This window comes from Octopus bimaculoides, chromosome 2, assembly GCF_046866305.1.
Source record: "Octopus bimaculoides isolate indiv1 chromosome 2, ASM4686630v1, whole genome shotgun sequence".
NCBI lineage: Eukaryota > Metazoa > Mollusca > Cephalopoda > Octopoda > Octopodidae > Octopus > Octopus bimaculoides.
Window position 1 is genome coordinate 8,195,050 of NC_142929.1, and position 15,313 is coordinate 8,210,362.

Sequence of the window (15,313 nt, forward strand, 5' to 3'; positions counted from 1 at the left end):
CTGCTTAACTGCTAGGGAAACAGGGCGCAAAACTCAACAACATTCAAGATGCTGTTCACGGCATAGCTTTAAGCTGATTGGTCGATTTTTAGGTTGTTCACGTGAAACTTGTAATGATCCGATTGTGACTTACTCATGTTCGTAAGCTAATAACTTCACAGCTGAGCCTCTAAAGGGTGATTACGTGGTAATAAGAAAAACGGAAATGGATGTATGTGATTGTCATAAATGGAGGTCGTATGCAATTTGCTAGTTCTGAGGAACAGAAGTTGTATTTGGCAGAAAAGCACAAAGAAGAGAAATTATGTGTTGACAGGTATATCTTCACCAGTCAGCTGGATGGTTATCTTTTGTGTGTGGGTTCCAGAAGTTTCTGTGCCAAGCAACAGCACCGGTCCAGATATGGAAATGATATATTATTGTGGGTCTTACTCGAGTTTTCAAGACGGTCAGCAACAATTCAGAGCCGGTCCTGTCTTGAAGAAGGACACTACTTTTCTATCTTAATGAATGCAAGATTGCCAAGAAAGATCGTCAGTGATGGTGAAGCCTAGTATTTGCCACGATTTCAAAGGTTTTAATTGCATACTGTCCAAGACTAGAAAAAAATTACAGTGCTCGCATCTTTGTACTGCTGGAAGATATTGCCATTAAGAAAAGGTTTTCGGTGTCATAGAGAGGCGTAGATTTGATGTAACTTGGCAAGTGGGCGCAGTAGTGAAAGTTTACGTTGTGCTAAAGCAGTATTTCTCTTAAGAAGAGCAACCTTTTCACTAGGCATGTTTAAAAGAATAAAGATGATTTTAAACTTTTAAAACTTGTCCGACACCAAGGCGAAGAGAATAGAATTTTATGGACGCTCATTATTTTGTCTTCTCAATAATAATAAAAAACGAAATTTCAAATAATCCTCCAATCTAATTTTGTTTCAAATTTTGGCACAAGGCTAGCAATTTTGTGGGAGGGTAAAGTCGATTATATCGATTCTAGTACTGAACAAGTTTTCATTTTATTGACCCCGAAAAGATATGTTCGATCTCAGGACGAGATACCACTAAGCGTTTTGCCAGGCGTGCTAATGATTTTGCCAGTTCGCCAAGGCGGCGAGATGGCAGAAACATTAGCACGCCGGGCGAAATGCTTTGCGGTATTTCGTTCTGAGTTCAAATTCCACCGAGGTCGACTTTGCCTTTCATCCTTTCGGGGTCGATAAATTAAGTACCAGTCGCGTACTGGAGTAGATCTAATCGACTGGCCCTCTCCCCACAAATTTCGGGCCTTGTGCCTAGAGTAGAAAAGCATATTTTGGTTATGGTAAGGCGGCGAGATGGCAGAAGCATTAGAATAAGGTAATGTGTCTTATGCTGTAATGCCAAGATCTGTAGATATCCATATTCAGGCAAGTATCTTTCCATATAATTACTTGCCTTATTCTGTTTTTAGAATAATAATCACATAACAGTATTAACTAAAATAATCTTTTCTATTCTAGGCACAAGGACCAAAACTTTTCGAGAGGTGACCAGTCGATTAGATGCGACTGGTACTTAATTTATTGACCCCGAAAGGATGAAAGGCAAAGTCGACTTCAGCAGAATTTGAGTTCAGAACACAAAGACAGACAAAATGCCACTAAGCATTTCGTCCGGTGCACTAATGTTTCTGCCAGCTCGCTGTCTTAATAATAACTAAAATAATACACCTGTTTCATGCAGTGTAAAGCTTTAAATATCTCTTACATGATAACACATACGATTTTCAATGCAATTAATTCATTGTTTACATGTAAGTATGTCCAACCCATGCCAGCATGGAAAACGGAATTAAACGATGATGAGGATGATGACAGAAATGCTAAACATTGTTGAGCATTTTACGGTAAAGAACACAGCCTCTTACCTTTGCCTTTTACTTCTACCTAATTACAATGACTAAACAAACAGGGGCAGCCCTCTAACCCTCTGTTCTGTAATTCTCCCTTCCAACATCTTAAATTAATTGAAACAATTTTAAATAACCATATCCTTTCTTAGACTAAATTTCTTTCTCTTCTTAGTGACCACTAGTATGGTTTCGTTAGAAGTATATACTAGTCTTTTATTTTCCTACATCATACACCAGTGTCTTATGGTCCTTAGCAAATTGTGTGACAGCAATGATTTTGTTTTTAATATTAACGAAGTCTTTAAGGTGGTGAGCTGGCAGAATCGTTAGCACTCCGGGCGAAATGCTTAGCGGTATTTTGTCTGGCAAAAAGTTCTAAGTTCAAATTCCGCCGAAGTCGACTTTGCCTTTCATCCTTTTGTGTTCGATTAAATAAGTACCAGCTATGCACTGAGGTCGATGTAATCGACTTAATCCCTTTGTCTGTCCCCTCTATGTTTAGCTCCTTGTGGGCAATAAAGAAATAAGAAACTTTAGCATGGTGGGTGAAATGCTTAGCAGTATTTTGTCTGTCTTTACGTTCTGGGTTCAAATTCCACTAAAGTCGACTTTGCCTTTCATCCTTTCAGTTGCGTACTGGAGTCGATCTAATCGACAGACCCCCCCCCCCCAAAAAAAAATTTCAGGTCTTGTGCCTAGAGTAGAAAAGAATATTAACAAAGTCTTCCAAAATCCTCCTAGCTAAGTTTACTATTTATGGGTTCCATGTATCTCTGATCTCTTAGATTGTTGGTTTTCTGTACAACAACTCCTTTCTGGTGTTGTTGAGAAGGGAAATGATGGGGCCTTTTCATCAAAGGTGCAGCTACATGTCACCCAGTTTTATAAAATTAACAACTTATTTGCTGTTAATTCCAATGGCTGACATAAATACACAACTTCATCGTTAACCCCATCTTTCATGCCTGTCTAATCTTCTGCCTTGAAATCCAAAACGCTCCACACTAGCCTTGCGCTGCTTTTATAAACAGAGACTTTGAAAGCATCTTTCAAATACCACAAATACCACAACAATGTAGACTCCTTTGATTGCATTATGCTACAATTGACTACACATCTCAAACCATGTATTTTACATACATTTAGACACACATCAACAATACCAAAGCTAACATCTTTGAAGTTGTTACAAATGCTAATCATCATCATCTCTAATCTCTAAAGATGATCTCACTTATATTACATTGCTGAAAACTGCATCCTTGGATACTAGGGCTTCTCCACAAAGTAAAATAATACTTTGGCTTGTAGCACAAAATTTTTTTTTTGCAAGGGATTTCATATTGCAACATAAAGACAAGAAAGGTATTTTTAAATATAATAATAAATAAATGTGCCCTTTTAAAGCCTAGCCAAGCTCATGGGCCCGATTTCTATGGCGTATGCGTTCCCCAGCTGGACAGGACGCCAGTCCATCGCAGCGTTACTCATTTTTGCCAGCTGAGTGGACTGGAGCATCGTAAAATGAAGTGTCTTGCTCAAGGACACAACGCTTCGCCCGGTCCAGGAATCGAAACTACAATCTTACGATCATGATGCTGACACCTTAACCACTAAGCCACGCGCCTCCACATTTTTAGATTTAGGAAAATTCAAATCAAACTGCAAAAATTTAAAAGAACACAAACGAATGATCAAGAATGAAAATTACTTTTTATTCTGTAGTGTTTTATTCTGAGGTTATAATTTTTAAAGGTTTAATTTCAACTTCTCTTCTTCAGCTGAAAATATAAAGAATAAATAACATTATAAAAAAACAGTGTATAAGCACATGAGAAGAAGAACTAAATGAACTTCAATAAAAATAAAATGGTGTGATTTATGGTTAATCAAATTTATTCTGAGTTTAATGATATTTGAAGGTCCATAAAGAATTGCAACGCAGGTTATTAAAAAGCACCCAATACACTCTCGGAGCGGTTGGCATTAGGATTGGAGCCTGGTGCAGCCTTCTGGCTTGCCAGCCCTCAGTCAAACCGTCCAACCCATGCCAGCATGGAAAGCGGACGTTAAACGATGATGATGTTACTGGATGTGAATGCTATTTAAGTGTAGCCCAATTATTTTTCTTTTTCTGTACACATACACACACACATGCACACATATACATATATGCTGGTCATTCCTCTTATTTTTGTATGTAATATAATTTTAATCTTCGGATTTTTTTAATATGCTAGACCACTGGTTTTAATAGATTAATATCAATTTCTACCCTTATTAATAAATCATATATATTATATATATATATATATATATATATATATATATATATATAATACAAAGAATATATATACATGTATACACACATATATGTACATACTTACATCTACATGTGTATATACATGCATATCAGGGTACAGGACGTTAGAACAATAAACTACAGACAACGGAACGAACACATAGGAAAACGGAAAGCCCCTTGGAATATCCCTTCATCAGCTGTCTCTATTCTATCTAGACGTTTCGAAGACCAGACAGGACGTACTCTAGAATAGTCTCTTCCTGAGTAGTGGATCAACCAACTACACAGAGGATTCCAAGGTGGCAAACACAAACCAAGACAGGAAAAAATGGACAGTGAAAACAACATTCAAAAGCCGTACGGCCAAAAAAAACACAAAAAACAACAAAGTGAGGACGTGATACGGATAGTGTTATTGGACGCTCGGGAAAGGAAGGAGAGAGAGTATGACGTTTCGGGCGGAGCCCTTCGTCGGAAAGACAGAAAGTTCGGAGAATGGAAAAACGGAGGAAGAGGAAAATGGCACCGATGCCCACGAGGTTACACTGTGAAAGGACCGGAAGAGGAGGTGGTGGGGGAAAAGTTCTTTCTAAGACAGGAGAGTGAAAAAGGGAGGTGAATATCTGTGTGTGCGCGAGAGTCTGCGAGTGTGTGTGTGATAACAGAACGTGTGTGTGCGTATGTATGTGTGTGTGTGTGTGTGTGCATGGTTTGGTGGTTTATCTGTTAGTGTGTATGTGTGTTTGTGTGTGCGTGTGTGTGACGTAGTGGAAGGAATTAGTAGCAGGAATAGTTAGTGGGTGCTTATGGACAATGGTGAGTGGAGGGTCAGCAGGCAGTTTTTGAGTATGTGTGTGTTCGTGTGTGTGTTTGTGTGGGGTTGTAGGTGTTGGGTACGTGTGCGTGTGTGTGTATTTTGTACGTGCGCGTGTGTGTATGTGTATGTTTTTGTGCGTGCTTGTGTGTTTGTGTGTATGTGTATGTTATGTATATGTGCGTTGCTGTGTACGTGTGTGTGCGTGCGTTTGCTATTGTGTGTGCGTGTGTTGTTTATGCCCATGTGTGTGATTGTATGCGTGTCTGTGTGAGTGTGTTGTGTTGGTGAGAAGTGTGTGTGCGTGTGTATGTGGGTGTGTGCGTGTGTGTGTGCGTGTGTGTGGATGTGCATGTGTGTGTGGGATTGTGATGTGTGTGGGGTTGTGAGTGTTAGGTACGGGTGCGTGTGTGTGTATGCGCGTGTGTGTTTATGTGTGTCTGTATGTGTGTGTCCGTGTGCGTGTGTGTGTATATTTTTTGTGCGTGCGTGTCTGTGTATATTGTGTATGTTTTCGTGCGTGCGTGCGTGTTGTGTATCTGAGTGAGTATTGTGTATGTGAGAGGTGTGTGTGCATGTCTGTGTACGTGTATGTGTGTGTATGTGTGCGTTTGTGTATGTGAGAGGTGTGTGTGTGTTTATGTGTGTGTGCGTGCGTATGTGTGTGAGAGCGTAAGGATGTGTGCCAGGTATGTGTGTTATTTTGTGTGTGCACTCCTGTGTGTGTGTGTATGTGTATGCGGCTGTGTATGTACGTGTATGTAGGCGTGCGCGTATATATGGGTGTGTGTGTGTATAAGGCTGTGTAAGGTGTGTGTCTCTACCACTGTGCGTGTGTGTGTGTGTATATATGTGCGTTCGTCTATATGTGTGTGTGTGTGAGGGCGCGCATGTATGTTTGTCATGTGTGTGGGCGGTATATATGTAAGGTGTGTGGGAGGTGTGTGTGTTAGGTGTATGGGAGGTATGTGTGAATGGGGGTATGTATGGGTTGTCAGGTGTGTGGGAGGTATGTGTGAATGGGGGTATATATGGGTTATGTGTGCAAGGGTGTGTATGCTGGGGTGTGTGTGTGTGTGTATGTTTGCGTGATTGTTAGCGTGTGTGTGTATGCGCAAGTGTGCGTGTGTATGTGCGTTTGTATAAGTGTATGGGCGAGTCTGAGCGTGTAAGTGCATGCATATGTGTTGTGTGTGTGTGGTGTGTTGGGGGGTAGGTGTGCTTACATGTGTGTGTATGGGTGCGTGTATTTTTTGTGTGTGTGGGTATGTGTGCGTGTAGGAAGGGATGAAATAAATTGTGGAAAATTGTAGTGATTGTAATAAAAAGGTGAATAATGGATATAATGTAAAGTGGATGGGGGGGGGGGGGTAAAAATATATATAAAAAACAAATAATAAATAAAGAAAAGTGTTGCATTGTCGTAAAGGGGAGAGTCATAAGGAGGAGGGGATGTGTTGAGTCCGAAGGGGAAAGATGATCTAAGGCTAAAAATATAGCGCTGTTCCAAGTGGAGTCGCGAGGGAGTGGACCCATGGTGCAGGGCGAGGCCAAAAACGGAGATGTTAGAGGGGGAGTGGTTGGCCAAGTGGAAGTGACGGGCGACGGGGGGGGAGTCCGAACCTAGCCGAACGTCCCTTAGGTGTTCGGTGAAACGGTCGGCCAGCCGGCGGCCCGTCTGCCCCACGTAGAGTTTGTTGCATAGGGTGCATTTGATGCAGTAAATTAGGTTGGAGGAGGTGCAGGTGAAACTGTGTGGAATGTGAAGAGTGTGTAGGTTCGACCCTGTGACAGAGGTAGTGTTGGTGATGAAGGGGCAGGTGTGACAGCGGGATCTGGAGCACGGGAAGGAGCCGGGTGGGGGTGGGGAGGAAGAGGAGAAGGTACTACGGACCAGTAGATCGCGTAGGTTGCGGGCGCGTTTGAAAGAGGATAGGGGTGGGTTAGGGAAAATGGGGTGGGTGGTGGGATCGAGCTGGAGGCGACGAAGGCCCGTAGGATCCTCCGACGAAGGGGTAGGGTGGCAGGGTGGAAACGGAGTGGGAAGGGGGTACGGTTAGGGGATTGGTGTGGTGATGCGGTCGATTCGACGAGCGCGGGCGAGGGCGGATTGGACAAGGTGGGAGGGGTATCCTCGATGCATGAACAGACGAGCAAGATACTGGGACTGAGTCTCGAAATCCTGGTCCAGGCTGCACAAACATCGGAGGCGGAGGAACTGGGAGTAGGGGATGGTCCGTTTGGTGTGGAATGGATGGGAGGAGGAGAAGTTGAGGTAGAGGTGGGAGTCAGTGGGTTTGAAGAAGGCGGAGGTAGTTAGAGAGTTGGAGGCGGGGTTGATGGAAAGAGAGATGTCGAGGAAGTTAACAGAGGTGTCAGAGATGGTAGAAGTAAAGTCAAGAGCAGGGTGGAAGTTAGAGAGGAAGGAGATGAAAAGGCAGAGCTGTTCGCGGGAGAGGGAGGTGGCTCCTATACAGTTATCTATGTAGCGACCGTATAGTTCTGGGGTCGGACCGGAGAATTGGGAGAATACTTGTGCCTCAATGTAACCAACGAAGAGGTTGGCATAATTGGGACCCATTCTCGTTCCCATCGCGACCCCCGAGACCTTTTGGTAGGTATCTCCAGCGAAGGTGAAGCAGTTGAGGGTGAGGACGAGTTCTGCCAGACGAAGCAGGGTAGGGGTGCTAGGTGTGGGGTCAGGGCGGCAGTCAAGGAAGTATTGGAGGGTTGAGAGACCATCGCTGTGTGGAATCACGGTGTATAGGGATTTGATGTCCAGGGTGAAGAGGAGGTGTGAGGGGCCTGGTGGGAAAGAAAAGGAATTGAAGAGGCGAAGGGCGTGATTAGTGTCGTGTATGTGGGATGGGAGGGCAGCAACTAACGGGCATAGGATATGGTCGAGGTATTTTGAAATGAGTTCGGTGGGGCAAATGCAAGCAGAGACAATGGGGCGGCCAGGGTTGTTAGGTTTGTGGATCTTGGGAAGGAAGTAGATGGAGGAGGTGCGGGGTGTGCGGACGATGAGGTTGGTGGCGGTGGCGGGAAGAGCAGAGGAGGAGATGAGGTCATGGATTGTGGAGGACACAAGCCGTTGGTAGGAGGGGGTGGGGTCGGAGGGGAGGAGGCGGTAGAAGAGAGGATTGTGAAGCTGGCTGATGGATTCCTCTCTGTAAAGGTCCGCGCGCCACACCACCACTGCTCCACCTTTGTCCGCCGGCTTGATGATGATGTCGTCGCGGCGGCGGAGATTGCGGAGGGCGACCGATTCGGCCCGGGTGAGATTGGCCCGGAGGGATCTTTTTTTAAAGTCGAAACGTTCGACCAACGCCTTACAATCATCCACGAACAAGTCTAGGCCACTGAATTGGCCTGGAGGCGGCGTCCAGTTGGATGGGCGGCGTCCCAGGTCCGAGAAGTAGTCCCGATTGTTGGAACATTGTGTTGACGTATGGAAGAACGCACACAGTTTGATGCGGCGCATGAACTGGCTGACATCAGTGTGAGTCCCGAATTCGTCATAGTGGGGCGTGAGAGGCCTGAAGCGGAGGCCCCCTACTAAGGAGTGAACGCTCAGCGGCGGACAGGGATACATATAAATGAATATATGTATGCATGTTTGTGTATATATATATATATATATATATATATATATACACAAACATACATACATATATTCATTTATATGTATACATATATATACATACACATACATACATACATATTCATTTATATGTATACATATATATATACACACATATATATACATACATATTCATTTATATGTGTACATATATATATACACACATATATATACATACATATTCATTTATATGTATACATATATATATACACACATATATATACATACATATTCACATATATATATATATATATATATATATATATACATATATATATACACACATACATACATATATTCATTTTATATATATACATATGTATACATACATATATATATATACATGCATACATATATATATTCCTTTTTGTTTACATATATACATACATATATGTATATATATACACACACACACATATATATATATATATATATATATATATACCCACACACACATACATATATTCATTTATATGTATACACATACGTACATATATGCACGTACATACACACACACACACACACACAACTTTTATATATATAAATGAATGTGACATTTGAAAATTGTAATTGATGTCTTACATAAGATATATGCATCAATAATTATTCAATCTTATATTAATATCAGATTATGTCAATATATTTGCACGTGTATCATTCTGATTATTTCGTTGAATGTTCATCTTTGGAAATGCATCTGAATTCTACATTAGAGACAGCAGTAAGCCATTTGGTTGAACATCTGATCAATATCTCTCACTTTTTCTCTCTCTTCTTTCATAATGTGGTTGTTTTATTAAGCCTTCTTTTCTAGTTACAACACACACACACATGTGCACAAGCATGCATACACACATATAGATACACATGTATAAACACACACATGCACACATGTGCGCATGCATATAACCACCCATAAAGACACATTCACACACACATGCCTGCATACATGCACATGTGCATAGGCACACATGCACATACACACACACATAAATACGTGTATGCACACATGCACATCCATACACACAGGAACATGCCAGCATACATGTGCCCATACAGATGCACACATGCAAACATGTAGATACATATACACACACATGAACACACATAAACATACACAAATATTCACACATGCGCACATCCGTACACACACTCACACATACATGCGCATGTATGCATACACACACAGACACACACACATGAACATGTATAAATACACACATGCACACATGTTCACCTGCATACACACCCATAAAAGCACATACACACATGGCTGCATACGTGTGCACATTCAGATGCACACATGCACACATATGCAAATACATACACACACACCTGAACATCCACATATAAACACACACATGCACACATCCATACACAGATACAAACATGTAAATTCATACACATACACATGTGCACATCTACACACACACACACACACACGTTCATGCATGCATACCAGAAACACTAGGCATCATAATCTCTGATTTCTCATGATAAACTGATTCATATAACATTGTTAAAGCTCCACTGAAAAGGCTAGGCTTCTTCTGTTGTTGGCAAAGCCTTAAATGACCCTCACATTGAGGAATTTGTTCATATCTAAGATAGCAATGCTGATACACATGCATATCAAAATCCGAGGCAATATCTCCTACAAAATCAATAACCGATTGACAAATGTTCAATCATTATTGCAATTCAATTCATTAGTTCACTAATGAGTTGTCCTCGGGGCAGCGAGCTGGCAGAATCGTTAGCATGCCGGGTGAAATGCTTAGTGGTATTTTGTCTGCCGTTATGTTCTGAGTTCAAATTCCACTGAGGTCGACTTTGCCTTTCATCCTTTCGGGGTCGATTAAATAAGTACCAGTTACAAACTGGGATTGATGTAATCGACTTAATCTCTTTGTCTGTCCTTGTTTGTCCCCTCTATGTTTAGTCCCTTCTGGACAATAAAGAAATAAATATATTCATGATTGTATGGTGGCGAGCTGGCAGAATCGTTAGCATGCCAAGCGAACTGCCCAGTGTTATTTCGTCTGCTGTTACGTTCTGAGGTCGACTTTGCCTCTCATCCTTTCGAGGTCAATTAAATAAGTACCAGTAACGCACTGGGATCAATGTAATCGACTTAATCCCTTTGTCTGCCCCCTCTATTTTAGCCCCCACCCACCTGTGGGTAATAAAGAAATATATAAGTTGTACACCCTCCTATCTTTCTTGTTATAATTATTTTCTACCCCTTCAAATCATATCCTATTTGCTTTAGTAATTAATCCATAGCTATGTGGGGTCCCGTCCTTGAAAAATTTTCAGTTAATCCTGGTGCCTATTCTATTGTTCTCTTTTACTGAACCACTAAGTCATGGGAATGTAAACAAACCAATACTGGTTGTCAAGTGGTGGCAAGAGACACATACAGATACACAAGTATTTAAATTTAATTTGTCAAAATATTTTCATCGCTTTGAAACCATGACCTCTTCACTGACAAAATTCTGTGCAGCATGAGAAATATTTTGGCAAAATAAATTTAAATGTTGAAGTGAATTTAACAGTTTTTGTGTGTGTGTTTTTAAATGGCTTATAAACACCTTCCATGCTGCAATTGTTTTTGTTTCAGCACACGATCTCAGATCAGGTCACTTGCTATGCAAGTACATCTCTGTAATTGTTATTATTTATCATTAATGTTATGTATTGCCTGACACCATGGGCAAAGTGTTTTCTATTATAGTCTCGGGTTGGTGCAAGGGAAACTCAATAAGACAAAAACTGTGCTGAAGTCAACTGATCTACACCATTTCTCAAGCAGCAAACCTAATTGATCATCTGGTTTAATATCACCACTCAGCCATTGAGTGTCTTTTGCAGAGTCCACAAGATTCTTTTCTATTCTAGGGACAGGGCCCAAAATTTTGGGGAAGGGGGTGTCATTCAATTAGATCAACCCCAGTACACAACTGGTACTTAATTTATCAACCCTGAAAGGATGAAAGGCAAAGTCAACCTTGGCAGAATTTGAATGCACAGCATAAAGACAGACGAAATACCACTAGGTATTTTGCACGGTGTGCTAACGTTTCTGCCAGCTCACTGCCTTGCAGAGTCCACAAAATTGAAAGTATTTGACCTTTTCTCTGGTCTGAATATTATTGGATATCATAATCGAAATCGAAAATTGAACCAAATTCATTGACTGGCACCCATGCCAACCTTCTTTCATTGGACACTAAACTCAGCTTGTGAAGACCTGTTGGGACAAGTGAGATTGAAACTGAACCAAATTCGATGACTGGCACCTGTGCCAGTGGAGCACTAACAGCACCATCTGAGTGGGATCATTGTTAGAGCAGTACTCTCGCTTCCGTGCCGGTGGCACGTAAAAAGCACCATTTGAGCGCGATCATTTCCAGCTTCGCCTTACTGGCACTCGTGCTGGTGGCTTGTGAACAAAACATTTGACTGACTCCTGTGCAGGTGGCATGTAAAAAAAAAACACCATTTGAGCGTGGCCATTGCCAGTACCGCCTGATTGGCCCTCATGTCGGAGTGGTTGGCGTTAGGAAGGGCATCCAGCTGTAGAAACTCTGCCAGATCAGATTGGAGTCTGGTGTAGCCATCTGGTTTGCCAGTCCCCAGTCAAATCGTCCAACCCATGCTAGCATGGAAAGCAGACGTTAATTGATGATGATAATACTGTGCTTTCAACTTCAGCAAGCCACAAGTCATGGTTTCTAACCTACCCAATCTCAGAGTTCCTACAAATGTCATGAAAGTGGTTCTTTCTCCTCTGACTAAACCATAGAAAAAAACAAACAAATGGTGCATAATATAATATGCAGTGAGAAGCTATCAGATTAATGTGACCATCTGTTGATGTTTTACGAGTATTAAGTCTGGCTGTAAAAAGTTATGGAAGAAAATTTCTATATAAAATTAGATTTTTGAAAAATGATTAATATGGCGCTTGTAAGAGTAGGAGACAAAAGAGTCTGGTGTTGCAAATGAAAAAAAATCAGAAATATTATTCCCATGAGTAAGTAATGTAGCCATCAACAGATTGTAATCAGGATAAATTCATTATCCAAACTTCTTTGACAGCAATACATATAAAATGCAAAAACTGAAAATTTCCAGCAAAATATGCCACAGACATTAGCAAAATCTCTCCCAAAACTACACTATAATCTTTTAAGAACATATAAAGTAGTGTAGTCTGGGATAATTATAATCTACGGAAAAACAAAAAAGAGATAACAGGAGATAATTCTTTTCTACTCTACGCACAAGGCCTGAAATTTTTGGGGAGGGGGGCCAGTCGATTAGATTGACATCAGTACACAACTGGTACTTAATTTATCGACCCTGAAAGGATGAAAGGCAAAGCTGATTTCTGCAGAATTTGAACTCAGAACATAAAGACAGACAAAATGCTGCTAAGCATTTTGCCTAGCATGCTAATGTCTCTGCCATTCTGCCACCTTAATAACAGGAGATAATTGCAAATGGAATGTCCTTCTTCTCATGTCTGTTCAACCAGGAATAACAATAATATCTTACTTACTTTACTTGCAACGATTACATTCACAGCTGCAGACATCAGGGTAATACATCACGGTTTCAGTTTGTTCAGCTCCACACAAAGCAATAACTTCTTTAATTTTCGATGTTCTACTCTGACAGCATAAGCATTGATTGTCAAAGATATCATTATAATTATAGAATTTTTGTTCTGTGAGAAGTTTTGGTACAGAAAAGCTTCCACCACATTCACCAGAGCAATACGATATCTTCACTTTTTCAACAGAGCGACAATTACTTGTTTTGTTTTCCAGGAATATGAATTTCGACTTCAATGTACATTGTATTTCTGAAAGAAAAAGGATTTTGTTAGTTAGACTTTTTTCAGCTCACAGAACAACTGTTATCTTTTATCTTTTACTTGTTTCAGTATTAGACTGCAGCCATGCTGGAGCACCACCTAGAAGAGTTTTAGTTGAATAAACTCACATCAGTAGTTATTTTATTTTAAGCCTTATTCTATCAGTTCCTTTTGCTGAGCTGCTAGGTTACAGAGAGGTAAACCACACCAGCACCAGTTGTCAAGTGGTGGTGGAAGACAAACACAGACACAAAGACACACACATGCATAAACACACACACACACACACACACACACATATATATATATATATATATATATACATACAATAGGCTTCTTTCAGTTTCTGGCCACCAAATCCACTCACAAGGCTTTGGTTGGCGCATGGCTATAACAGAAGACATTTGTCCAAGGTGCCACATAGTCAAACTGAACCCAGAAGTAAACTTCTTATCATACAGTCATGAAATAATTGAAGGAATCTTGAAGAAAACCTATCGCATTTTACTGAAATCTTTCAGATATCTCATTGGTAAATATTATTTATATTTTCACCATTTCACCATAGGCGCAGGAGTGGCTGTGTGGTAAGTAGCTTCCTTACCAACCACATGGTTCTGAAAATAGGACACAGATCGTGTCGTATGGCCAGCCGGAGACAATGTCTCCTGGGGCTAAATTACAGCAACATTAGTCCTAAACCAGGAGTGCCATGTTATATTGGCAAACAATCTTTACTCCAAAGTACTTTGGCTGAATATCTCTCATTGTGAGATTTAAAAATAGTAATCTTCTTACCCACAAGTTTGTTATTCTACTGCACTCTTCCCTTCCTGTAGTGTCACTTATTCCCACCTCCTTCCTGGGCCACTCCTATTCTTTCACCTTGCCCTCATGATTCTGATATTTACCCTCAACAACACCTCCACTCTTGTTCCATTCACTACAGTCATCCCTACACCCATTTCTAATCCTTTGTCAGCCTCCTTTCACACTCTAATGAACTTACCCCTCAACCTTTCCTGACCCTCCGTTCTTGTTCTCATTTATATTCACCTTCTTGTATCTTGACACCCCATCAATGTCATCTTTCCAGTTACTCCCACCAACTCTTATATAACACGGGGTAACCATGTATCTCCTCTTTATCAATACACCTCTGCCTGTCCCTCTACCAAACTTTAGCCCCTCAACACCTGATAAACGTCCATCTCCTCCTTTCTACAAAATCCCTTCTCAATCAAAGGATTTGTTTTTGTCTTGCAAGACACTTAATGGTTTCACTAATGCCAGAGTTATAAAAAAAAGCACTCAATACCTTATGTTAAGTGTTAGAAAGAGCAATGCAGCCGTAGAAAACATAACACAAGACATACTTGAGCTCAAAGAAGTCCTCTGGCTCACTGGATCTCATCAAACCATCCAACCCATGCCTACATCGAAGACAAATGTCAAATGATGATGATGATGGTTATGATTAAGTACCAGTCAATCTTTTCTTTTGCCATTTCTTTCCTCTGGTTTTAGATTATCTTGCATTATCTTAATCTGTTCTTGAGCTGATATTCATATTGCTTGTTTCTTGCCTTCCTATCATTGGGTTCCTTTTTGCAGCTCAGCAGAAAAGACTAGCTTAGGAAGTCTGGTGTCAGTCATGCATCACTTGTGCTACCCTTCCATACTGGCACTCTTTACTTGCAGCATCACTTCTTTGTTGGTCAATCCGTCCTGCCATTTGCTACTTTTCTTACCAGATGTCAGTTGAAATACCTTGCTTTC

At 41.0% G+C, this 15,313-nt stretch overlaps 1 protein-coding gene across 1 annotated transcript in view; it reads right to left on the reverse strand.

The window, feature by feature from the left end:
• Positions 1-3,578: 3,578 nt before the first annotated feature.
• LOC128247132 (uncharacterized) overlaps positions 3,579-15,313 on the reverse strand; it is a 117,383-nt gene continuing 105,648 nt past the window's right edge. Inside the window, exons 45-46 of the mRNA XM_089348302.1 lie at positions 13,217-13,522; positions 3,579-3,665 (exon numbers count right to left, since the gene is read on the reverse strand). Of these exons, the coding sequence (XP_089204428.1) occupies positions 13,218-13,522 (305 nt within the window). The 3' untranslated portion in view covers positions 3,579-3,665; position 13,217. The remainder of the gene's footprint in view (positions 3,666-13,216; positions 13,523-15,313) is intronic.